This window comes from Falco punctatus, assembly GCF_963210335.1.
Source record: "Falco punctatus genome assembly, chromosome: 6".
Taxonomy (NCBI): Eukaryota; Metazoa; Chordata; class Aves; order Falconiformes; family Falconidae; genus Falco; species Falco punctatus.
Window position 1 is genome coordinate 91,249,405 of NC_137585.1, and position 26,941 is coordinate 91,276,345.

Here is a 26,941-nt window from a genome sequence, read left to right on the forward strand (position 1 = left end):
GATGAGGGACAGGCTGTGGGTGTTGTCCACCTGGACAAAAGCCTTTGACACCATCTCCCACAGCGTTCTCCTGGAGAAACTGGCAGCTCACGGCCCGGGTGGGTGTACTGTACCCTGGGCTAAAAGCTGGCTGGCCGGCCGGGCCCGGCGGGTGGTGCTGAGCGGAGTCACATCCCGCTGGCGGCCGGTCACAGGGGGTGTCCCCAGGGCTCCGTGCTGGGGCCAGCCCTGTTTCATGCCTTTATCAATGACCTGGGCGAGGGCACCGAGCGCACCCTCGGCCAGTTTGCAGGTGACACCGAGCTGGGGGCAGTGCTGATCTGCTGGGGGGCAGGAGGCTCTGCAGAGGGGGCTGGGCAGGCCGGGCCGATGGGCCGAGGCCACTTGTAGGAGGTTCAACAGGGCTCAGTGCCGGGTCCTGCCCCTGGGTCACACCAGCCCCACGCAGCGCGACAGGCTGGGGCAGGGGGCTGGGAACTGCCTGGGGGGAAAGGGCCTGGGGGGGCTGGGTGACAGCCCTGGGCAGGAGCCAGCAGGGTGCCCGGGGGGCAGGGCGGCCAACGGCATCCTGGCTTGTGTCAGGGACAGTGTGGCCAGCAGGACCAGGGCGGTGATCGTCCCCCTGCACTGGGCACTGGTGAGGCCGCACCTCGAACACGGGGTTCAGTTTTGGGCCCCTCAGTGCAAGACAGACACTGAGGCGCTACAGCGTGTCCAGAGAAGGGCAACGGAGCTGGTGAAGGGTCTGGGGCACAAGCCCTGTGAGGAGCAGCTGAGGGAGCTGGGGTGGTTCAGCCTGGAGAGGAGGCGGCTCAGGGGGGACCTCACTGCTCCCTGCAACTCCCTGACAGGGGCTGTAGGCAGGGGGGGTCGGTCTCTTCTCCCAGATAACAAGCAACAGGACAAGAAGAAATGACCTCAAGTTCTACCAGGGGAGGTTTAGAGTGGATATTAGGAAATATTTTTTCACTGAAAGGGTGGTCAAGCATTGGAACGGGCTGCCCAGGGAGGTGGTGGAATCACCATCCTTGGAAAAACATGCACACGTGCAGTGCTTGGCAACATGGTTTAGCGGTGGACTTGGCAGTCCTGAGTTAACTGTTGGATTTGATGATCTTAAAGGACCTTTCCAACCTGAATGATTCTCTGATTCTACTCCATTACCAATGTCTAAGGGACAAAAAACAGGGGAAAGTCTCTGCTAACCAGCAGTGGGTGGATGCTGCCAGTGGGAAGAAACTACCGCTACATTTTATCAGGGAAGCAGATCACCAAAGAGCTTCCTAAAAGCAAGGCTGCAAGTCTCAAAGCCTTCAGGGAACAGACTGGTAAAGGACAGAAGATCCCAGGAAAACCTGGGAGATGCTGCTCTCATGGCTTTCAGCTTTTGACAACTTGCAGTCCTCTAAGCACATTTTAACGGACAACCATCTTCCAAACTACAGATGCAATTCTGCTAACAGGGTTGCTTTACTCTTGCAGACCTCCTTATTAATAATAGTACTCTGAGCAAACGGATGCGAGAACCACAGATCACAGGAGCACAGCTCCCAAGGTCCCTCCTCAGGGCAGCACTTTCCTGCCCTGTTTTTGTTCTTCAGGCGTGTTAGCAGGGGAGGATTCAGTAAGAGCTCCACGTCAGTCTGCAGTGAAAGCTGGGCATTGTTATGTTCTCAGTAAATCTCATTAATTGACACAAGACCCTGGTAACTCTAGACAACCTAAGGATTAAAAGAAAATAAAGATGGATATCTAAAATGCCTTTCTGTAACTCGGAGCACTGCACAGATTCTCTCATCCAGAGTCTGCTCTGTTACCCCTATCCAATAAGAGAATAGTAAAGCCAAAAAAAATTAAGAAGAATTAAGAGCTGACATTTAAAATGGCATATCTGACAGTCCCATTCTAATTAACACAGATGCAGCAAATATCCTTGTTAAGATAAAACCTGTTTTTCCTGTGGCTGGCCCTATGCAACTCGCAACAAAGCACTGTAAGTCATAAAGATGATTAACCAGGCAATGAAGTACTCTGCTGCTTCAGTCTGCTGTCCCCCCGCCTTGAAGTGCACCACCTTTTTTTGTACTCTTGAGGCACAGGTGCTACAGAGCCTCCTGTTAATTTTATTTAACTCCTTTGTATTTGCTCCCACTAAGAAGCAGATTCTGTCCTGAAAACTGGAAAGTTCACAGTTAAAAATGAAGCCATGTTCTCTTTCAAACTGAGATGACATTTCTCATGTCAGGTTCCAGTTTTAAGTAAAAAGATTCATGCACAAGCTACCACCAAGGAAAACACCTAAATCCAGGATCTCCCTAAAATACAAACTTTGCAAGTTCTGCACTTACAGCATTACTCTGCTTCCATAGAGAAAATTTATAAAGCAATTTTTATGTTTGCGTTTGACTGAAAATCTGAATACCAGAGCAGGGAGGGAGCTCCCAATCCTCACAGCACTCTTTCCAAAGAAACACTATGAAGTAATTACTGTCTCCCATCTTGGTTTTCCAGATAATCTGGCCACATTTCACCTGATCTTTTAATTAAGTTTTCATACAGCAAGATGTAATTGAAACATCAATTACAGTAAAATCTAGCTACATATAATTGAATTTTCACTCAACAATAAAAAGAATTACTCTTATTTATATTTTTTTTAAACATCTCTGGTCTACATCCTCTTCCTTATTCCCCAAAACAAAAGGTAGGAACTGCTGACAATACTGCAGGAGGGCAGCATCAGGAGGCAGAATTAATTATCCACTGGAGAAGAATCATTAAACCGAGCACTAATGGAGTAACTGTGAGTTGGAAATAAACCAGTTGTGATAGCTTCTAATAAAATACTATGAACCAGCAACAAAGCACAAAACAGCTCATAGGTGACTATGTCCAAATGACTACCCACTCCTACCTGCCTTGTTAGTACCATTTATGGTTGTACGCAGTAATAAAATAATAAACCCACAGTATTTGCCCTATATTGTAAAGTACACATGTTGATGACAGGTTTATATGTAGATGAGGTTGGGAAGAACCTTCTATTCCAGCAGAATGCCACTTAAAGCAGGGGTCCTCAAACTTTTTAACCAGGGGGCTGGCGCGCGGATGAAGTGGCAGGCAGTCATCTGCGGCTGCTTGGTTTCCCCCCCCAACCCCTGGCGAGGGGGGGGGGGGGGGGGGGCAGGGGGGGGTCTGCAAATACGGGGGGCTGGATTGAGGACCCTGGGGGGCCGTATCCAGACCATGGGCCATAGTTTGAGGACCCCTGCACTAAAGACTACCTCCTTAATAGCAGAACCCCCTTCCTTAATGCTCATGACCTACCTCAGTAACGTAGCGGCTAAAAAAAACTTCACACAGACTGTGCTTCCAACGCAGCATGTGCTTTGAACAACTCAAATGTCTATTGCTTGTTATCTTCAGGTGCTGCATGATCCACCTTTCAAATACTGTCAAGTTCACATCTACAATCCTCTGCTCACTCTCAGTTTACATTGCTCTCCTTTCTTAAAGGGCTTTTTAATTGTTACGATGTACAGATCTTTTGAGTAGTGCTTCAATATACCATATGATGAAGCTCTACACACAGCAAGGAGGGGAAGAGGAGAGAAGAGATCTGACTGAAGAGGAAATTATCCAAGAAACTGAAAATCAGAGTATAAAGTCCATTCAGAGAAACTGTAGTGCTTAACAGGTTATGACTATTTTGTTTTAATAAGTCAAAGAACACCTTTCAAAAATGTAAGCAAACATCAGCCCCACAAGGAAAATATGGAAGCATGAAGTCCCACAGTCACTTCAAGATCAAGTGGCCAGGACGTGACAAAACAAGAATTACAGATTGGTCTTGTGTTTACTTAGCAAAAGACAATGCCCCAGACATACGGGGTCACACAGTGTGCAAGTCAGGCCTTTCAGCAGTACAACAGACATTTTCTTACTGCAGTATTTAAAGTTAGACAGCCTTCTGAATGGCAAACAACCATGTGCATATATTTAACTTATTTTAACATAAGGCTTGTTCTAATTCAGACTTCAGACTATAAAACTGCGTAACACAAGAAACTTCACATTGTGGCAAGATGAGTTCAAGGCTATGTGTCTCTAAGCTCTCTGTATCAGCATTAAATAGTGTTTTTTTCTTGCAATAGTGTCCTTGCTACTATTGCTTCTACAGACACAAGCAAACTGTATGGGTTCCAGCTTCTAGGAAAGGTAACCCAAGCTGGTATTTGCATTTGCAAAATTTACTGTACCTTAAAAAACAGATGGCTGCAGATCCTGTAACAGGACAAATCTGCAGAGTACAGAACACACAGAGCAATTATGAAAGCGAAATGCAGCAGACCAGACACTTCTCAGTCTATTATTGGTTCAGGGTCATATGTATTTTAGTGGCTGATAACGCATGACAAAGAAAATCCAAACCAAGAACATGCAGAGCAACTGCGAAAAGGAGACACAGCACACCAAACACTTCTCAACCTATTATTGCCTTAGTGATACATGGATTTTATTGCTGATAACGTATGACAAATAGAAATGCAGAGACACATACATTGCTTCAATGCGATTCAGCTACATTGGGAACATATACAAGACTGAGAAGTATGCACACGGTCATTTTTATGTTTTACTACAACTGAGTCACTTGCTTTAGGCAAGAAACCAAGCATTGCTGTAAGAAAAACGTCATAGAAGATGAATATAAGCATTTATGAAGAAATATGTATGTCATCTTCAAACATCAGCTGAAGACTTACAAACTTCTCTAAAAAATCTGTCTGAAGTTGTATTTCAGTTCTAGCTCAGTATGACATCTATATCTACCTTACAGACTTAATTTTATATGAACCTACAATTATCTGATGAACAGATTCACACCTCCGGTAAAGTACTGTACTAATTAGTAGTTTATCAAGATCATGAGGTAAATAAATTAGCACTGTTGTAATATCAGTGAAATCACACTGGCTTAAAACTGGTGAGAGTGCCAAGTCAGGCCTCTCAAAGTTCTCTCTCTTGCTCATTGCCACAGCACAGATGAAAACTAGTTACTCTGTGCAGGTGTTCAACCATACAAGACCATGTTATCTACGCTAAGAAACATACATTCCTACTTGATAAAAATTCAATGAAGAAGAAAGAATTGAGCCAAGAACTACATAATCCCACTCAATATAATTTTAAAAAGCAGAAATAACGGCTCCACACCCCAAAGCGGTTCCTTGTAGCTTCTCCTGTAGTCTACAGCACAGCTGTGAAACGTTACTAACACACTGCACAACAGGTTTACAGTATCCTCTTGCACAGCCACCTCCAATCACAGTTTTTCTCACCACAAAAATACAAACAAACTCCTAATTAAAATATCCACTATTGTAATTTCATTTCATTACTCATTTCTTCCTGCACACCACACACACAGAGTTCTCCAGATGCCTGGATTCCTACTTCCCAACACAACTGTTTAGGAGGCCTGGATCAGGCATTCTTTCCAACCTATACAGGCCAGGAGAGACAAGTGTGGCAGATAAGCCACTTCAGCACCCACGCTTCCAGTTGCCCCTTCTTTGCACCAGCGCAAGGAGCATGGTTTCCCTTATATCCCAGTCCAAATGAAGCACCTCACAGGGTCAACTCGGGGACAAGAAGCCATTGAACCTAGACAAACTGAAAAACTGAATAGTTTGACTGTAACAAAGTGGTCCATAAGAAGTCCCCATGGTACCTAGCATGCAGTTTCACTTCACATATCCTGGAAAGACACTCTAAGAAGAAAAGCAGAATTAATACAAAAGCTTGAGACGGCAGGGTGATAGGCAGGCCAGGCTTGGCCTCGCCCAAGCAGCACACACACAGCCACAGGAATTTCTGCCTCAGCAACCCATCTAAAACAGTCACACACAAATCCATACTCATGGACGAAAGATACATGAGCAAAGGCTCTATTAAGCCAGCCAGAAATGGGTTAAGATTCTAGGTAAAGAAAACCAGAAAACACACGCACACTGTCCCTCAGAAGTCTCACCATTAGAGGGTAAATTACTGAGAATTAACTTCTGAACAGACTCACATAACTATTCTACACAGGTGGCTCAAGTCTTGCTAAAGGTACAATTGATATTACAGAAGAGATAGGCCTGATGGTCTTGAGCTATGCGGAAAAAACCTCTGCACTGCTGTGTTTATAAGCTCGGAGCACTACCCTTCTGTGCAAGGGAGCACTCCACATCTAAGAGGATCACAATTAATCGCCCAGATAGTACCTGGGTGTCAGGCAAAGCAATTAACTTTGAATCAGGGAGAGGGCCAGGAGACTGACACAAGACAGCTTTTGACTCCAAGGAAGGAAGATTCAGAAATAGGTGGGGAAATGCAGAAGCAAAGCCAAAACACAAGCTGCATCTTTTCTTACTTTAAAATTACCATCAGCAGACACAAAAGAAAGCAAAACAACAACAGAGCTTGACATACAAATTATGCCTTCAAACAACAGCTTTTTCGGAAGTGCACACACCCTGTTGAACTTGATAGTGTTTTGTTTACCCTTGCTAGTAAAACTGCAGACAGAGGTCAGGAAAGGAAGGAAGCCCTAAACCTGCTGGGCAGTAAGATGTACAGAGGTAATCACATAGAGCATGCAGGTGTAGACAACAATTGGGCCTGGCCCAAAGTTAGATTTCAAGATAAATAGTACCTTCCCGTCCAAGCTTTTGAAGAATTTAGTAAAGTACATTCCCACTCACTAAAAGAGAAGTTGACATTATTTGTGTAATGCTCTACTCAATGTGTGCCCAGATTCCTGCTATATGCACCAATATTTTTTTCTAGGAACTTCCCAGTCAATCATTAAAAGAGAAAGGATATACATCCCATGCCTTATTTCTCCTTCTACCCAAGAACTACATACAATGCAAAACCAGACCCTAGCATTCAGCTCGAAATACTACCACAGTGATTTAATTCCTGGGCTAAAACATCATGAATGCCTATGCAGGACATTTAGTCTTTTCCACCCCTTTTTTCAAGATCCTGAAGTTGCCCAGGTGGCTCTGGATTTCCAACCTGTTCCGATATGAATCGGACTAGTGACGTCAGCAGAGCCTACGATTAATGCAGGAGCAGGGAGTCTACAAGTCAAAAGACTTAGCTGAACTCCACAGTGAATAAAACCAGATTTACCTTTTCCCCTCAGGCAGATTCCCCGTTCCTGTGCTCACATAGCTACTATGACCTCAACAGTCCAAGAATCAAGGACCCATGAACAAACAAAAAAAGGTCACTTATATGCAAACATTTGCTGAAGTGCATGCTTAACGTACACACAGGTTTAGTCTTAACCAGTACTTCCTCCATGCTCACTGTGTTCTAGTTCATCTATTACCACACTGCCTTTCTCAGATGTTAGACTCCCCCCAGGATCAATCATAGCTCCAACCAACAATCCTAAAAAATCAACTAACCGAATAAAGAGAACAAGCACTTAGCCACAAATCCCTTCAATTTTACCTCCTTAACTTCACAGATTAAACAAAACTTCCTAGGTGGACAGCTACAAACAGAAAAATAAGTTCAAAATAACAGACAAAGTAAGTCCTAATACAGCTAGGAACGAGAAATACGGCACATTGACCTAAACCTTAAATCACACAAAAAATACTCTAAGCAGCAGTGGTTTTCTCCTACTATCACACATTGGACAAGAAGATTCCAGACAAGTACTAGCTCCGACTCAAGGCATCTGACTTTGGGATCCTGATATACCATCCTCCATCAACTATATCAGAACTCAGGCTCCCAACTCTCCTTGTTTCCAACTGTGCTCCAGTCAGGTGCTCAAACAGGCAGAAAAAACATTCCCTGCCTACAACACCTCCTGTAGGCTCTGTGCTTTAGTTATCTTTATGGACTTCTGAAGTTGCTCCAGCCGTCATAGCTTTCATCAATATATTTAGTTATCTACCCCTTTTCCTACAAAAAGCTCAGGAATAAGTAATTTATTAAGGATATATATTCGCTTCAATACACAACTTTTGCTTCCAGCTCTTGCTGGGCACCTTTAATTCTTCAATAATTCTCTGACAGTTTTTGCTGTTGAATGGCAGAATGTGAAGCCTATGCTACAATTGCCAGTTCAGCAACACAAGAGAAAACTGCAACATGCTCAGAAGTTAGATGATCCTGAGGCTAAAGACAACTAACTCTGCCTTAAAGAAATTACTGCCTATCCATTTCTGAATATTCAGCTGAAGAGACAGTAAATCAACAACCGTATTTTCCCCAGGTTAAGTACTGCCAATTCCTCCAGGATTAGAGCTGTAAAAAAGTAATGGGCCATACACCGTTTGAATCTTTCACAGTATTGGTTAAAAAAAACCCCACAGAATCACAAATGACTATCAAGCATTGTAGTACTATTAGATGCTCTGGATAAGAATCAATGGTAATTCATGGAAGGAAAGACGGAAAGACAGGAACAGGTGCTCCTTGTTTCCACCAGCTGGTCGGGTGTCGCTTTGGAGGCTGAACTGCATAGCGGGGCACTCCTGCTCCTTCTCCCTTCCTGCTCCTCTGGGCACAGCACTCTGCTCTGGTGCTGTGCTAGGGAAAAGGAGGAACACCTGGAGCTCTGCTCCTCCCTCACCCCTGCAAGTGGACACGTGCTACAGCAGGACCTGGCTGAACTGCAGAAGGCAGTTCAGAGCAGGACATGAATCAAGATTACTACTATTGTTTTCAAACACTACCAAAACCTAACTTTTTTTTTATTATAATAAATGGGATCAATAGCTTAGGAATGATGGCACTTCTCCGATAGTAATATATGAGCCATAACAACACAAAGTCATTTAATGACACTTAAGGTCACTTTCATGTTTTTATGACTGTGTCAGCATGAAGAAAAGATGACAGTCAGAAAGGAACAACAGACTGGTGGGGAAAAAAAAAAAAAACAAAAACCAACCCAAAAATCCTACATCCATCTATTCATTAAGGGTGCAATCAGTTCAAGATGGATTTGAATTTCAAATCGCTGCTGACCTCAAGTAGGCCTAAGTTCAAAGTTCTTATTTGGTAAACCAAGAGTAGCAGTGCTAAAACTACAAAAATACACCTGGAAAACTATCAGACATTACTAAGCATAGTAGATTGTTCAAGGCTTTGTTGGGTTTCTATGTTGTTCTGGCACAAAACAAGTATTTGAGAGAAGGAATAGGAGAGAATTTCTTATAAGCAATCAGAAATTAAAGACCACCTTCCTTTAGCATATGCCAGTGATCACTTCAGTAAATGTTTTTCTCCAAGCAGCACTCCCTGGAACATGTTCCCAATTTGCAAGACCACAAGCCCCACAGCACAGGCAATAAAATGTGTGTAACACCAGGCAAGTTCTCCTTCTCTCTCCAACTTGGAATGCATTCTCTTGGGTTTCCAGAGTGTGACAGGAAAGTAGAAGTACTGTGGCTAAACACAAAGACATCCCTAATACTTCCTTCCAGACGCTGGAAAATAATCTTCTTTTCCCAAAATTATTACACCCATAGGCACATTAAAACTACAATTATTGGTTTTGCTTCCCTGAAAACTTGCAAGGGAAGCAACAGTGGAGAAAACCATGCTCATGAGGCTCCTGACCAAAAGAAATGGGAAACAGAAGGGCTGTTACTCCTTGCTTCTATCCAAGACAGAAAATATTAGCCTGCAGAAACTCCCATTTCTGGGAAAAGGCTGGAAAATTCTTGCCTTCAGGCTCCCACTTAGGGTATAGGTTTCTAAAGCTACCTAATTTTGTCTAGACTGTGAAAAGATGGGCATTTGCCAGGTGAATCTAATTTTGGATACATTTTTTTTTACACAGCAAGTCCTCCACCATTTCTGGCATCTTCTGGTTCTGTGTCTATCCTCTGGGTATCAACAAACACCTCATTACTGCCTCAGAGACAACTGAGCGCGCAGCTGCATGTGCTTGGCTGGCTGTTGATTAGATTAGAGTGCTCCTCAATGCTACCAGTTGGCACAGCAGGAAACCTGTGAAAACTCAGACCCTCCCAAAAACAGTGTCAAAAAGAGACCAGAAAGTTCTAGATTTGAGGGCTGAAGCAACTGCCTCCCACAGAAAGCCCGCTTCTCCCTGAAGACCATTCAGTGTCACAGAATGCCTGTCAGCCCATGTACTAAAAACATCAGATAACACTGGCATTTTCCACATTGCCTGGAAACGTTTTTTTTTTTGCCTTGAAATTGCCTCATCATTCAGGAACAGAAGTAGAATGTGCCTGTTGATGTAAAACGCTCCCTAGCAAAGGACCAGTCCCGAGGTCGGTGCCAGGTGCTTCTTGAAAAAGTCAGCTCTAATGAGAGCCAAGAAGGCTTTCAGATTAGCCACAGAGGGCAAACCTCCTTCAAAGAACTGCTCTCTTGCTGAATTACACCGGAAAAATCAGGGAGAAGGGAAGAAAAATTCAAGTAGAGATGGTGGGGTGACAGATCCTGAATATGCATAACTGGAAGATACATCTCCAGGGGAGGGAGAAGACAATCCCTGAGGGACAACTAAAGGGGAAGCCCAAGGCAAAGAGTTGCACGTATCAATAAACATACACCTTTTTTTTTTTTTTTTTTTTTTTTTTACAGCCATGTAACTGCTTCAGTACCTGAGCCCACTAACACAACAGCCACACAAAGAGATGCTTAACTCCCAGGAAAGTCAACCCAGGAGCAATCCCTAGGGCAATTCAAACAAGGATTGGCTGCCTGAAAGGAACATAAGAAAGAAGTCCATGCACAACTGTAGAAGAGGCAGGTACCCTTGCTAGTTAGCCAACTAAGAGACCAAACCAAGCAGGAGGCAGAAATACATTTGCTAACACCATGGCTGAAAGCATGCCATGGCCTATCCACAGCCAGCCAGACGTGGGGGGGGGTCCGAGGTCACAGCATGACATTTCATCCACAGGCAGCACATCTGAGAGGCATTTGTAAAGGAAGAAAGGACAGAGTTTCCGAGCTAAGAAATGCAACTTCAGTGACTGGGTATATAAACAGCTAAAATGGGAAACCACCTACGAAAAATTCAACTTCAGACTGGCATTTGCTTTGAATAAATCTTTAATAAAACCACACGTCTAAAACCTCCAACAAAACAGAGGAGGATCAAAAGTGGAAGGAACAGGAACACGTGTTTTTTAAAGCTTCCTTTCTTCAATTACCATAAGCAAAACACCTTTTAGAAGGTTTTGCATTCAAATTGTATCACAGGGCCTACAGAAAGATAGTTTAGCTAAGGTAGTGAAATGACTACACACTCATCCAAAGCTACGCTGAGCTAGATCTTTACAACATAGTTAATAACTGCTTCTCTTGCTATTTGTTCCAGGCATAATCATTGCAGAAAGAAACCAAAGGAAGACCTCTGCTCCCCTGATTTTCAGCAGTCACTGGTTTTAGGCTTTCAGCAGCTGCAATGACTCTACCAACCAACCCAGCCTCTTCACAAGCTTCACACCAGTAATACTGACTGTACAGGTCAGATGCAAAACCTCTATACTTCACCAGTGAAGACCCATAAAACAACCCTGCAGACAAAGCTATCCCTCAGGGCCATTATACTTCTGTGGCACCAGCATGAAACAGAGCCACAGTTGTCCAGTTTGAGTCCATCCACCTTAAGTAGAAATCATAGATTTTGAGGACTTCCATAGGATATGCAACCCAAAAGCTTACCATACTTTCACGGAATAATCCCTACGATTCCTAAAAGACTACATTTTAAAAGAAATTAATGTCTTTCGAAATACAATGCATTCTATAAAAACCCACTAAAGAGCATAGACCTGCTACAATTAATTATCTTGACTACTAAGATAAGGAAAAAGCACAATTAGAAAACTCCTTCTTTTGAGCGTCTTCCTTTCAGTGGTTTTACTTTTTTAATTGCTTATCAGGATACAATTGGCAAAGTATATATATAGTATGTTCCGAATAAAAACTGAGCGCATATTCTGACAGTGCACAGCAGAAGATGGTAGCTAGCGCTCTGAATCTGCTGCTTGGACTGTCCTCAGATGTCCTGCCTTATGCCTCCGTGGATGGGTCTGGTACAAGCTTCAGCTTAAGTCACTCAAATCCAAGAGCTCCAGCTGAATGATTTACTGACTTTAACATTGTGGTAAGAGGATGCCACTGGGCTCTTGTTCCTGTAGCAAACAAAGCATTTGGAAAATAAGCCCACCTATGGTGCCCACATCAATTTTTCAAAATAGGTAAGAAACCACTTGTGCTTAACACTGCAAGCTTCCTTCAAGCTGCCTTTTTTATATGGAGTAGGAGGACCATACAAATTTCGATTTTACATCACATATGAACTGGGTACATTGTATTTTTTCCAAGATGAAATAAAATACTTCAAATATAACAGGAATTATGTTTTGATAGAACAGTTTGACCAAGTACAGGGAAAAAGATAAGATTCCCATGTTTTGGAGACAGAAAATAAATTTCAAGTTTTATGAGCTATGGGATTATTTTTTAAACAACAGCAGCAGCAGCAAAATGCCCGAAACAAAACACCACCCTTATGACTTACACAGTTTCCAGAAGAATCAAATGTCCAAAAATTCTCTTAGATATAACCATGTGTGCTTAATACTTAACACTGTTCTGAAACGGTCACTAAATATTTGCCAAAGGCAGCAATATTTTTGTATAAATTGCTGATCTTTTGATATTACACCATCAGACAAAACAGTAACAGAGTTAGTGCTTGTTGATATGACGGTGAACTGAGCATAGCACTCTGTATCCTGTCCAATGCACACAAAAATCAGAGGACTTCAAAAGATAATGCTTTTCATCTTAATGTACTCCCAGTACCCTGCAAGATCGCAGCTCCAGTCAGAAGCTAACATAGCCTCTCAGCTGCTTCTGCACAAGAACAGATTAAGCTCTTAAAATGCAGAGATCCAACCCCAAATGAACACAGGAATGTCAGTAGCTATAAATCCTAGAAACTTGGGTGAGCATCTCTGGTCAGTGGCAGTACAAGAGTCAATTCCAACCATGTAGCTATTTGTCTCTTCGGTCCCCTCCATCTCTACTGCAAGCTTATACTAACAAACCACTGCCTCTGGAGGAAACAACAGCCTTGAATCTCTGGATTGAAAATTACAAGCATCTGCCAGAAGCAGCACAGCATATTTGGGGGCCGACAGTGACTTTCACCTCCAAAATGCACTAAGCTGTAAACTCCTTTAAAAAGATCTATTGGACACTCATTTATAAAAACAGACTGAAGCTTCAGAGCCTCCCATGGGATGTTGGGGAAGAGGAGATTAATCTGGAGTTTTTTCCAAGATAATACACAGCACCTGAAAAAGCTCCACAGTACACTAAAACAAACAAAAAAAAACCCAGCACACGCATCCTCATCTTTAGTAAACAACAGGTCTTGCCAGTTATTTTCCAATATTTTCACAGCATACATGGTAGTCCAGCTGATACGGTGGACCTTTACTTAACCACTGTAAAGATAATACAGAGCTGATGCTACATGATGCAAGTCCTTTGGGCAAATTTGGTTACTTTTATTATTTGCTGCTGGACCTTACTGTCAGTAGAAGCCAGTCCCACCAGGGGATCCTGAAACCATATGCCAGCGCTTTTCACTCCTGCCTAATTCTGTATACAATCTTGTTTCCTCTGCTCAGAATAAGACCTACATATGCAGTAAAAAGATGCTACCAGGAACACTACATACACCACTTTCAAATACAGCCTTTAAAAAAAAAAAAACAAACAACAAAACCACTACAGACATTTTGAGTACAAAGCAAGCACTGACAGTAGGCTCACACTGTGAAGATACATCACGTACCAGCAAAGACGGGGGTCAGAGAGAAGACAAGGCACCTAACCAGTCAGGTTTCCTTTGCATTGCAGACCTAGCAACAGAGTGCATGCACACACAGCAGTCCTAAGAAGTAACTCTGCTTTCACAAGGGCTTGGGTAGCGTGCACATTAAGTAACACCTAAGCCACACACTGAGCAAGAAAACAAAACACTGAAGACCTGATCGTTATTTGAGCACCATCTATTCTGCACGCTGAACAAAACAGGATAATCTAATCATCCACATAATAACTGTACATTAAGATATCAACTGCGCGAGCAAGCTTAATTCTGTCACTTCCTGAACCCTGCATAGCTCAAACAGCTTTCCTTGCACAGCTGGTACATAAAATTTTCTTGAAAAAGTAATCTGAACAGCACACCACCTGAAACATCATGCCAACACCCATGTACATCACCTGCGGGCTTAAAAACTTCAGCATCCTCAGATGGCCGAAGGATAAACTGCTCCCATAGCAGACTGGTGAGCTATTGAAGCACATCCAGCCAATGGGTTCAGACAACAAAGTGATTGTAAAATTAGGACATTGACTGATTACAGTCTAAAAAATAAGTGACTTTGCAAACAGCTATTTATTATTATCCTTTCTAGTCTCTATTAGATTAGTCCCAGTGTCTACTCTATGCTCACTCTCCACCTCCCTTCTCATGGCAGCAGGTTTTCAGCAGAATTAGCTCTCATCTACAGCCGTGCCTAGCTCAGGCCTTCGGTGGTTCAGTTCTGGCCTGTGCTCAGGCTTGGGTATGACAGACCAAAGATGAGCCAAGGGAAGACTACAGCAGCCAACACAAGGCAAACCTATGCTGACCCTCAGTCCTGGACCAAATGTGGTTGATCACCCTTCAGCAACAAGCTAAGGCCTTTAGCATTACCAGATACAAAAGATCCAAACGTGCTTTGTACCAATGACATTCTTCCAAGCTAAGCTCATACAAAGCGCTACCGAGCGCATGCAATCCAATTTCCTAAACGTCTGAATTTTGCCCATATTTGCTGTAATGAATATCTTTCCAAGTGTTGCATTCCTGACATCAGGCTCAGCCAAATTCCGAAAGAGCCAGGGACATCAGAGCTGCTCGGGAAGGGGCAGGCGTGGGGGAAGGAACAATGGCCATAACCTTGTTCTTAAGCTGTTCTGTCTGAAGTTGTCATGAACTACGTATTTAGAAAATCAGACCTGAAAACATCTAAGCATATTCTAAGCTCATGCTGAACGTGGTTTCCCTTTTTTCGCGTTCCCTATATTTTGTACTTACACTGGGGGGGGGGGAGGGAGGAAAAGAGGAACATAACTGTTTCCAACTATAAAAATCCGTTCAACATTTGCAGTAAAAGAGGACTTGGGCTTATGCTGGAGAGGTGGTCTTTATTGTCCAGAAACACCTCCTTCTGTAATTGCTGAGGAGAAAAGGAGAGTTTTTCCATCTCAAAACAGCTCTATGGAAAATGATAAGAAAGGGACAAAACAGATAAGCAAGAGATGTTCGTCATTTCAGCATATATCTGGTGGGTTTCATCCCTGAAAGTTTAATTGTAGCCCTTTATAAATCAGAGTCACAAGAAAACTGGCCATTTTTCTCACACAGACACAATTAACACAGATCCACCCCGTACCAGCGAGGGCGGAATGAAATCCCATAGCTAACCACCACTGCATCTGCTTTCACAGCACCACAGTACCGCCCATTAACATGGTAATTCATTTATTAAATGCAAGCAAACATATTTCTGGAGCAGATCTCTTGATGTGCAATTGGCAGAGAGCTACGGGGAAAAGACCTCAAAGGTGTATAAAATTATACACAGTTAAAGAATTTTTTATTGGTTTGCAGATAGAAAAGCATTTTATAACACTATGCCATTGCACCTTTACATTTCAGCAGTTCACACTGTCACTGAAGCATCACTTTACCGAACGACCTCCTTACACCAGTGCTAGAAGTTCTTGCTCACTGTGGGCAGCAAAATGACAGTCAGAGGGCTCCAAGAGAAGAAAGGGAAGAAACTGGTTAAAAGTTCCACCAATTTCTAATGCCTTCATAGAATTATCTAGGCTCCCTCTGGTGGGGGATTTAATGCAGACTTTGTTACAGTTTGGTGTATGAGAATAGTTTTGAACCACATCATCTTTTTCCTTTGTAAAATAAACCTTGTTAGGACTGGATTCTGCAATCCTTGGAGTCTCTTGTGATGCTTCAGTCACAGTATTTTAAGGTAATGCTTTGTTTCTGGCCATAAGCTCCATCACATAAAGAGCAGCAACCTTTGATAAAAAGGAGAAAATACCCTATTTTTAAAATGTGAGTCAGTGGCTTTGTACTCTAAAATCCTCAGAACATTTCTCCATCCTTACTTCAGCCCTCCAGAGCCTCAGCAGAACCACCATCCCTGTCCCTGATGCGGAAAGAGGCCAAAGAGAGATCTCCCTCCCCAGACTACACAAGAGATCTACAGCTGTACAAAAGAACTACCCCCAGCACCCGATTTCCATTTCTGTGGCTTACATATTACTAAATCCCAAGTCTCATATCCCACCAACAATGCCAGTGTCGTTTATTTTCACCACCGTAAGACAATTCCAGTGTGCTTATGTATCTCTCTACAAGACAACACATGCACAAGAGTCAAGCCAGCCACCCCTTTCCTCTCTCTTCCCCCTGAAGTTGTTGATGTAACCAATTATGGTCAACAAGGAACATGAGAAGCTTTACAAACACAAGACGACGTCAAATTTGATATTTTTAGTATCTACCACTAAACATAAGTACTACATATTGCCATCAAAATACTTCTTCTGTCGCTTTATAGTCAAATTTAAGTTTTCTTCCCTTCTAAACATAGTAACAAATGTTATCAACATTCTGCAGGCTGAAGTCTTGATTGAAAAAAAAAAATAAACGCAGAGAGGTAGCATTTAAAAATTAGGAAAAACCCACCCAACTCGACATAGGAAAACAGCAACCTGAAAAAGATGTCCCTTACTGTACAGGAAAACCAGCGTAAGCTCTTTCAAGGATGGAGTCAATTTTTATCTCCGACAGCCCTTACTGTGACTCACTAACTTTTTTTCCTTAATAAGACCACGAATTGCATCACAGCAAGCGTGTCTAAAACAAGCCAGAGAATTCAAAAAATTATTCAATGGCTAAGAAATAGAACTTTGCTACGTAGAGGAAAACAAATCTAATTCTCAGTTTGTCCTCATGCTTTTAGAAAGGAAGGGTTGCAAGATTCTATTAAGAAATATTTGCCTTTTCTTCTTTCTTTCCTTTTTTCTTTATAGATACTGTGGTCCAAGGACTCTGAATAACCTCATACAGCCTATCCTGGACGATGGGTATAACTCGTTACTATCTGACAGATGGCAGCTGAAGAGCAACCAAAATTCTGGGGATATCTGGGATACAGTTGGCACCGAAACTAGTCTCAAAGGTTAGAGGAACCGTTCCTCATCACTTCGTGTTCTTTGGGACAACTATAAAGTTTTACCACAACCTACCGTTCGCAAGGTATGCAACACATATAGGAAGGCAGCTTATGAGCAGTAATTCCCGTTCAGTTCTGCAGGAGGCTATTAATGAAACCCAAAGCAAGCCTCATCGCATTTGACCAGAGAGGTTACTACCTTATTTTGTCCCGAAAGCATTCCTTTCGGGCCCAGTGAAAGCAAAGCTGTGCAAGGAAGCAGGAGAGAGTTATTTACAGTTCAGGAAGACGGGCACGATCCCCTCCCGGCTCCTGAGCTCCCAGAACCCCCTCCCAACGCCGTGCGTACCCTGCGGGCTGTCGACACCGCGAGCCCACCCTGAAGGCGCATTCACAGGAAGGCCGTGAGCCCGCTCCCCCCGCACGGCCACCAGCCAGCGCTGCCCGGGCGGGCCGGCACTGCAGCGCCCGCGGGGAGCCGGAGAGGCAGGCAAGCCCGCCCGCTCCCCACGGCGCCAGCGGACCCCTCTCCCGACGCCGCTCGGTTACGCCTTTCCCTCGACAGCAGCCAGGCACTTGACCCCGGGGCCGGCGCCCGCCTCCCGCCTGCGGGCTGCCCGACGGAAAGGGGCCGCGGACGCGCTTTCAGGCTCGGGCTAAACCCGCCCCCGGGGGCGGCTTTCTCCCCCGCCGGGGCAAGAGCCGGGGTCCCCCCGGGGCCGGGGCTGCAGCAGCCGGGAGGGGAGCCCGGCGGGGCAGCGCGGCGCGGCACTCACCGATGCCGAGCCCCACCACCACGCGTCCCCCCAGCAGGGTCTCCTTGTCGCGGGCGGCGGCCAGCACGCCGGCCCCCGCCGTGAAGAGGCCGCTGGCCAGCAGGATGCAGGGCCGCCGGCCGCACAGCCCGTTGAGGACGCCGCCGGCCAGGGCGGAGAGGGCAGCGGCGCCCACCGTGCTGGAGACGAGCAGCTCCTGCCAGAGGGCGTCCAGGTTGAGCTCTCTCTTGAGGAGCAGCAGGGCCCCCGACACCACGCCGGTGTCGTAGCCGAAGAGGAAGCCCCCCAGGGCGGAGAAGACCGACACCACGTAGACGAAGCCGGGGGTCTCGTCCTGCTGGAACTGCCGCCGCGCCGCCCGCTCCAGCTCGCCGCCCGACGCCGCGCTGTTGAGGCTTGAGCACGACTCGGCGGCGATGAGGCTCCTCTCGCCCGCCGCCGCCGCCGCGCCCGAGCCGGCGGACCCGTCCGCCTGCCGCCGCCGCTTCTCGCCCATCAGGTTGCTCAGGCTCCGCAGCGTGTACTCCACATTGTCGCTGGCCTTGCGGGACATGGGACGGCCGCGGCAGCTCCTGCCCCAGCCGGGGGAGGGCAGGCGGCTGAGGCGGGCGGCTGCCGGGCGACTCTGGCTACGGCGGCGGAGCGGCGGCTGCCGCTGCTGTTGCTGCTGCTGCTGCTGGCGCCGCCTGTCCTCGCCCCGCCCGCCCGTCTCGGGCCGCGCTCAGCCGGGTCGCATAGTCCCCCCCGCACGCCACCGGACAGACTTGAGGGGAAGTTGCCCGCCGCGGCCGCCGCTCCCAGCGCCAGGCGGAGCTGGAGGCGGAGGCGGGCGGGGACGGCGCCGGACGCCAGGGGGCGGGACCGATCACCCCCGCCCCGCCCCGCCCCGCCCCGCTCCCCCGTGGCGCGCAGGACTGCGCAGGTGCAGCCCGCCGCGCCTGCGCACTCAGCGCCGCGCCGAGGCCGGCGCCGCCCGGGGTCCCTGGCGGGAGCAGCGGGGGAGCGGGCGGGCGTCCCGCAAGCGCGGGGGTAGCTCACCCAGCCCGCCGCGGTGCTGGGGCTCGGCTGGGGGGTGCCGCTGCCGTCGGGCGTGCGGCGCCTTGGCCAAGCGGCTGACGTACCCCCGAATCGCAGCTGACTTCCTAGCGGGGTGCCTTGCACGGGGGCGGCGTTTGCGGTGTTCTGCGTGCCGGGTGGCAAAAAAAAGGGGAAATTTCGACCGGTTGTTGGGAGAGGGACCGGTTTGTTAGCGTATGGCAGAAGGGTTTGCCGCTTGTTCTCACGCTTATGCTTCAAGCGGGACTAAGCGTTTCCATGGTTCCATCTTTAAGCATTTCTGCAGGGATTTTCGCCGGGGTGCAGAGGAAGAGGCGGTGCGGGCCGGGCGCGGGGCTCCCGCCGGGGGAGCCCCCCAAGGCGGGCAGCCAGCGGAGGGAGGATTTCGGTGGGTGATGGGAGCGGTTGTTCCCGGCCCACACCTTGTGAGCAGTGCCAGCCACAGCCACGTGAATTTAAATATTACGAGAGGGAGCAAAGTCCAATGTGGACACCTCTGCGGCGGTTTGCCTCTGCCTCACAGCAAGCTGTGCAATGCTGATACCCTGGTCCAGATAACACCGACTGAATAAAACAGCGAGCAGAGGTTACTGAAGTGAACGGTAGTAGCAATTGTTTATGTAGTTAATCGAGTTAGTGATAGATGTGTCAGTGGATTGATGCATACAACAGGGCAGCTTCCGTGCACGGGCATGTGAAAAGCCTGAACTAGGTAAGAATTAAACACATGTTAACATTCAGTTGGTTTTAATCAAGCTTTGGGTAACACGGTATGATTGGCGCAGAGCATTCCTTACTCTTGTACAGACGGTTAGGGGCCCGCTCAGCACTAGAGCGAGAAGCCCTTCCCAGTTGTACCATCAGAAATGAAGCTATGTGCCACAAAAAGCTGCCCCCTCGGGTCCGGCAGCTCTCCCTGAGCAGACTAGCTTACATTACAATGCTGTCAGGAGAGAGACTGTAATATTCCAGAAGTCTCCAGACTTGCCCAACAAGCTCAGCACTCAATGCTTTTTGTATGTAAGCCCCAAATAAAAAACATGGGTCACCGCATTAAACAGAAAATAATCACACCAAATCCGTCGCCTCCTAGAAGGAATGCTTTCACAGAATTTTGTCACAATAGCTGGGTGTCACAAAACCCACCTGTCTTAACAGCCATCTCAGAAGCTGGAGGCATTCTGTATATTACAGTTAATAGAAGTTCAAGATAGCTAACAAAAGTTGGGGGCTTTTTTATTCTATCGCTGGCCCAACACAGTCACAGGCATAATTTCTCATCAGATCATGCTCTCAAGCTAATCTCTTAAAAGGATTCCCTGGAACACAACAAAGAAGTTCAGCTGCGGGACACGCTACAGGGAAGACTGACTTCATGAGAAAGAGGGAGGAATCGGTTGGTTTGTGTGTAGATTTGTGTTACCATGGTCATCTCCATAGTACTGGATTTCATTCATGATAAGAGCTGACTTATAAATGATTTCACAGTAATGAAAGACATAGTAGGTATGATTAGTAATCTAAGACAGGGGACGGGGGGGTCAGATCCAAAGAAGGATTTGGGTGGATTTTAGGTATTATGTTATGCTTTCAAGAGATTAAATGTTTAACTGAAACACTGTTTAGATTTGCAGCATTGCCTCATTCTCTCCTTTAAGGTGTGTTTGCACAATTGTTTGCCAGGTAATGTTGTGAGCTAGATCAAAGAACTGGTCCAGCTTTAAGAAACTCAATTTTTTTGTGTTTCAGCAGAGAGCAGGAATAATTGCAAGATTTTCCTGCTTTTATATTGTTGATGCATGGCATACTTCAGAAAACGTCTTCCAGAAAAATGCTGAGCGCATGTGCCCAGAACTCCCCAAGACCTGAACAGCCTGGAGTTAGCGCCTGTCTCTGTTGGCACTCAGAGACATGTGGACAAGTACCTAAGTCTCCTGGGGACTTCAGTCCAGCCAAGGTGCAGTGAGATGCTGTAGGTCTTTTGTGTGATAGCCTAATGGTTGATAGCCTCACCCAGGAGGTGGGAGACCCAAATCACAGATTTGCTTCAGCCCAGGAGAATTTAAATCTCTCTCTCACCTCTCAAGAAGATTGTAGGTTAAATGGGGAAAAGATGGAATCTTAAAGGAAATAGGGTTGATGTGCAGACAAGAATGTGAGAGTCATGGGGCTAGATGGACAGAGAGGCTAAAAAGGATCTGACTCTGTGGGAGAAGAAGCTCCAGCCTTGTCAGCGATGGTTGTATTCTTTACGAGAAATCGTGGTTGAATTAGTAGAGAATAATACAGGGATCAAATCCCCAAATCAATAATTCTTCCCATCTCAGTCAGTGCTGTGGGGGTGGGCGTGAGGGCTTTAGCCTCATGTGAACTTTAGCACTACAGTGTGCAACCTCTTGTGTTTTTAGGCTTCTAAACTAAGTTCTTGTTCGTTATGTTATGGTGCCTTAACCTCTCGTAAGGAACCTGCTCTGATACTCATATTATTTTGCCACAAGCAGAGTTGCTGTGTAAGTTGAGAAATAGCACTGTGCTGGACTGAGGGAAATCACCTAGCTAAATGTGCAAAAAAGATCAGCAAATATGGTTTATAACAGCAGCTTATATAACGTCTGAAGCCTTGGAAAAGCACTGATAGTGATGCCAAAATCTTTTCTAACAAGTTAAGTTGCATGCTGTTCTTGAGGTTCAGGAACGTTTCTCCACACAGAACTATACATTATCAGTACGCCAAGGAATACAGTTAGGTGCCACTTTATATGAAAAGTATTTCTTACCTTTGACAAGACACAAACCCTGATCCTGTATCACACCAATTTGTTGAGTTTGCAAATATGTATTGGTAATATAAGGTTGAGGGTATAAGGAACACTCTAGTTGAAAAAAGGAAAAAAGGAACTGTAAATAGGAATTTAACACTAGTAACAATTTTATATTAGCTGTGTATTGCCTTAAAACTTCCTTTTGTTCCAAAATTCATCATATTCTTGCACCGTTGTTTGGTCTGTTTGGAAAGAAGACACTTTCAGATACATCCCATAGTTTTCGATCCTGGTGTAACATTCCTTCTCCAGCCATCTTCACTATCTGGACAGAGTTATTTTGTTCATTTATCTGAATATCTCATAGCTCTCAATGCAGTTTTAGTGATTTGTAATCCTTCCAGTGTTTGCTTTGCATTCTCCCTTAGACATACAGATCCTGATTAGACTCTACTCCAATCTCTCAACAAAAGTTGCCCTTCATATATATACAAGCTCTCCTCGATTGAATGCTGTTATGTGGAGCTTTAATTCCTAGCTATCCCAGCCTGCAGGGTGACTTTTAGCCAATTATTTACCTTTTACCTTGGTCATCTGAATCTGTAAAACTGGGACAACGCTATTGACCTCATTTGTAAAATCCTTTCAAAGTGAAAGTAACATTGAAATTTATTAGCAAGGAACCTACCAACACCATGCATTTAATCCTACTGGTCAAGTGTTAAGAGATAAATTGGCTAACAAGTACAAAGAGTTACAGCATTGGCACTGGAAAAGGGTGTGGATGATGGGGATTGCAGAAAAAAGCTGAGAAAACTGTGGGATGACGCATTCCTTGCCTGACAGGCAGAGCTGGCAGCAGTACAGCTAAGGTTGCCTAAGACTTCACACCACAGGCTGTTATAATCCCAGGTAACTTTACCAAAGTAATTGTTTGAGCTCACATTTTGCATAATTGCCCTCTCTCTCATGCTAAACATATGAGTTCCAGCAAATCCACTTCAGACCCCTTGAAAATGCAATTGTAAGAAACATGGTTTTGGAAGTTAATTTTTTCTCTCTATTTTCAAGATCTCCAGCTTTTTCATGCTTTAGAGCAGGGACTCAACTTTTTTGGCAGGAGAACAGTTCCGTTCTGCCTTTGGCTGTCAAAAGAAAGATCTAATGAGATTTGACTGAAACAAAGTCTCCGATAGTCAGCAGCAACATGTGTGAGAGCGTGTTGCTAAATCCAAACATGCCCCGAGCAGGTCTGCGGCCATTGAACTGACAGCTGACAGGGAGCTCACTCCGCACAGGCGTCCAGGGTGAGATTCCAGTAGCCCATTTAGATGCATCACTTTAAAAATCAGGGCCCAACACATGCTGAACGTGAGTGGCGGTGCAAAATGGAGGGTGAGGAAAAACTTCTATTATTGTACATTTTGGAATTTTTACATTTGTGTACTTGCAGAGACGGTTTGTGAGGTTACGATCCTTGCCAAGTCATTGTTATCCTGTAAAAGTTACAGTTGGTTACAACACCTGGCAGCAGCATCACGGCCTTGGCACAACACTACCCACAAGATACTAGGGAAACACTACTCTTGATACACTGTATCTTCAAACAAACATTTGCCAACAGAAAGCTCCTTGAGTGCTGCAGTTAAGCCCAGGAGCACAACAGGTCATTTCTCAGTCAGCTCAGATTCCTGGGGTCAGAGGGTAACCCTCTCTTCCAACATCCAGTCATCTTCCAATGCCTGGTGTACGTGAAAGGCATATGCAGGAAGAAGAGAACGACATGCAAAAATACCAGTTTCAGTCCAAGCCCCCTTAATTCTATTGTTCGCTAAGCAAATTTGATTTATGAGATTCACCATTTCTCTAAAAGGTGGACAGTACTTCTAAACCAAATCCTTCTATGGATTATGTAAGACCAGCACATCAGTTGTCCATTTAATGAAATAAAACTGAAAAATAAATCAGAAAGGCTTTTAGGCTTATGCATGACTGCACGCTATTCTGCATCTCTAGAAAAGTAACGGCTGACCCAGCATGAGTGCGCTACTTTATAAGCTCTCACCTCATCAAAGCAAAATCTCAACTGTCGAATTAAAGTCCCAAGAAGTGGAAACCATCTGTTTTAAGCAGCAGGTTAAAGGCTGGTTTTGCTGTCAGCCCTGACATTGCATTGCCTCTGAGCAGAATGCTATACAGGAGTGCTTTATCCCAGGTTGCAAATGAAACTGGAAATAGACTGGGAGGAATTCAGTTACTGACTCATTAAGTTGGTCATACCCTCTGGATCTGACAGATGGTGAATCCGTCAAAACTTGTTTAGTGTGTTTTTTTGGAGAGAACTGCACAATGAGGGACAAGCAAGTTTGAAATAGAAATTGGACCACATGAATTCCTTGTGCAAAGGCAAAACATGTGCAGAGAGTGCCTAAAGTGGACTGATATGTGCCAGGACATCATCCTGGCATGTGGAAGGTGAAAACCAGCACTTTATGTGGCTGGGAAATAGGATGGAGCAGCAACAAGCTGGAACTTTTATTTGCCTCCTTGCTTATTTCTTTCTGTATCTGTACTTCAAAAGTCCTATTTCCACCAATGTAGATAGGTATCTTTTAAAAATCTATTTTGTTAGGCTGCAAGTATTAAAATCTGCTACATTTTTTAAGTAGGTTCTCTGTGAAATGTTTTATGGAACTCCCTCTAGAAATTTTAACAAATTCCCTGACAAGCATCATACCTGCCACAGTGATAATTTCAAATATAACATTAAGCACTCATGAAAATTGCATTAATAGTGATTCTTGACCCCTTCAAAGCAATTGATATGGGTATATGCTAATCTCATGGGAAGGTTAATGCCATCAGTAGGAAGTGTTGAACAGTCACTGATATTCATTGCAAATTAATGCCACTGATTTTTAAAAAGATTCTGTGAGGTCAGTGAGGACTTCTGCTTACAATCTGACACTGCCACGTGGCCCTGGATATATCTAGGAGGCGCTTCTGATGGTACTTTAGGTGAATGAGAGTGGGAGTTAAATGCACAGGGTCTCTTCCCAGAGGCCTTCCAAGGTACCGGGCTGTTTTCACTAATGATGGAAAATTTGTGTACCTGCTTCACTCTACAACTACAATTGTATGCCTAAATAAAACAGATTTAATCCCACTTCTGCTTGCGTCAAAAAGGCAGCACTCAGAGGCTTCCCTCAGGTGCCTGTACACTGATGCACAGCCTCTGGCAATAAGGAGGAGCAGCTGCACTGCCAGGCACAGTTGCAGGGTCTTTAACATCCAAGTCACAGACTGTGGAGTGGTGCACATGGCTTGAATGGGGCCGCGGACGGGTGCAGGATGTTTAGGAAGACAGGCAGATAAAGCTGGCAGCTTCATGCTTTCTGTTAAGGAGCTCCTTGACTACCCAGTGCCCCAGTATCAAACCAGAGACATGCCTGCTGAGAGTTTCTGGGTCAAGATCAGAGGGAGGAGGAACCCGGGGGATGTTGTGATAGGTGTGTGCTACGGACTGCAGGCTGGGAGGAGGCAGGGGCTGAAACTTTCTGCAAACTGGAAGACTCCCACTCGGAGTCCTTACTGGGGATTTCAGCCACCTGTTTGTCTGCTGGAAGAGCAGTATGGCATAGGCAGGCAATGCAGGAGGTTCTTAGAGTGCAGTGCTGACATTTTCTTAATATAAATGCAAGAGGGGGGCAGACATGGCCTTCTTCTTAATGCTGGATTGACCTCCTGCTGAGGAGCAGGGACGAAGTGGGCGTGAGAGCAGTCATAGAGCACTGCTCAGGCTGCAGCAGCCTTGAGGTGACGGATGCAGAGGAGAGCCAGGAAGGTGAGCAGCGGAGAGATAGGACTCCGGGCGAGCAGGCTGGCTTACTCAGGAAGTAGCCTGTGGGAAGCAGCCGTGAAGGGGAAGAGTCCCCAGAAGCATGAATTATTTTTTAAAGAGAACTTACTGAGAGTTCACGCATGAACTATCCCCTTGTGCAGGAGCATAGGAAACTTCAGCTGACAGTCCATTTGGCTAGGTAAGGCCCATCCTAATGAACTAAAATATGGACAGGGAATATGCAGGAAGCAGGAGCAGAAAGCACTGCTCAGGCACTTCTGGGTAAAATCAGGGAGGCTAAAGCCCACCTGGAACTAACATTATTGAGGGGCATAAAGGGTAGTAAGGTAAAAAGAGATACCTACAGGTATCTGGGTACATGGGCCCGCAGGTGGATAGGACAGACAACATGCTGACAGACAACAGAGGAAAGGCTGAAGTAATCAGCACCTTTTTTTGCACTAATTGTCACATGTGAACTGTGCTCCCTGGCCTTTGCACATATCAGCACCGGCTGAAAAGAGAAGGGCGTCAGGGAAGCAGCAGTTCAAGACCACTGAGACAACTTGCATGTATTCAAACTCATGGAGTCAGGTGGTGGTCACTCAGGGGTGTTGATATTGTTGGCCAGTGTCATTGCAAGGTCACTATCTATCATCTACAGAAAAACATGACAAGCGGAAGAGGACCCTAATGACTGCAAGAAGGTTAACATTAGATGTATGTTTAAAATAAAAGCAACAAGAAGGCTACCAGGGAATGTAGGTCAGCCTGATTAATTCCCCAGGGGAAGACGGTACCTGAATGTGCCCTCTTCCTCCTGCCTGTGCTCAGAGATGTTGGCGCAGGTCATCTAGTGCTGTGGTGGAGCCACAGCTGACCTGTGCCAGGTGGCACCTGTGCTGAGCTCCCCCACATTTTTCATTCATGCTGGAAGCCTTGGTGCAGGTGACCTTGAGAGGTGTCTGAAGGCAGAGAACCACTCAGTGCAGAATGCTGGGCTGCTGGAGCAGACCCTGGCAGGTTACACGAGGGGCTCATTTCCACTCCATAAGACACCCAGGGTACCAAGGGCACCAGGTTGTTCCTTGTTGTGGCGGTGCATCTCGCCCTCTCCCCTGGGCTCCATTACAATCTCAGGAACCGCTGTTACTATGTGTAATG

At 45.5% G+C, this 26,941-nt stretch overlaps 1 protein-coding gene and 1 long non-coding RNA gene across 2 annotated transcripts in view; one reads left to right on the forward strand and one right to left on the reverse strand.

The window, feature by feature from the left end:
* SLC2A13 (solute carrier family 2 member 13) overlaps positions 1-18,912 on the reverse strand; it is a 164,743-nt gene extending 145,831 nt beyond the window's left edge. The window contains exon 1 of the mRNA XM_080391754.1: positions 18,119-18,912. Coding sequence (XP_080247880.1) covers positions 18,119-18,671 — 553 coding nt within the window. The 5' untranslated portion in view covers positions 18,672-18,912. The remainder of the gene's footprint in view (positions 1-18,118) is intronic.
* Positions 18,913-19,671: 759 nt separating this feature from the next.
* On the forward strand, positions 19,672-23,786 carry LOC308065642. Its single transcript, XR_013928863.1, has 2 exons — positions 19,672-19,886; positions 20,488-23,786. It is a non-coding gene; the product is annotated as an uncharacterized lncRNA (long non-coding RNA).
* The last annotated feature ends 3,155 nt before the right edge of the window (positions 23,787-26,941 follow it).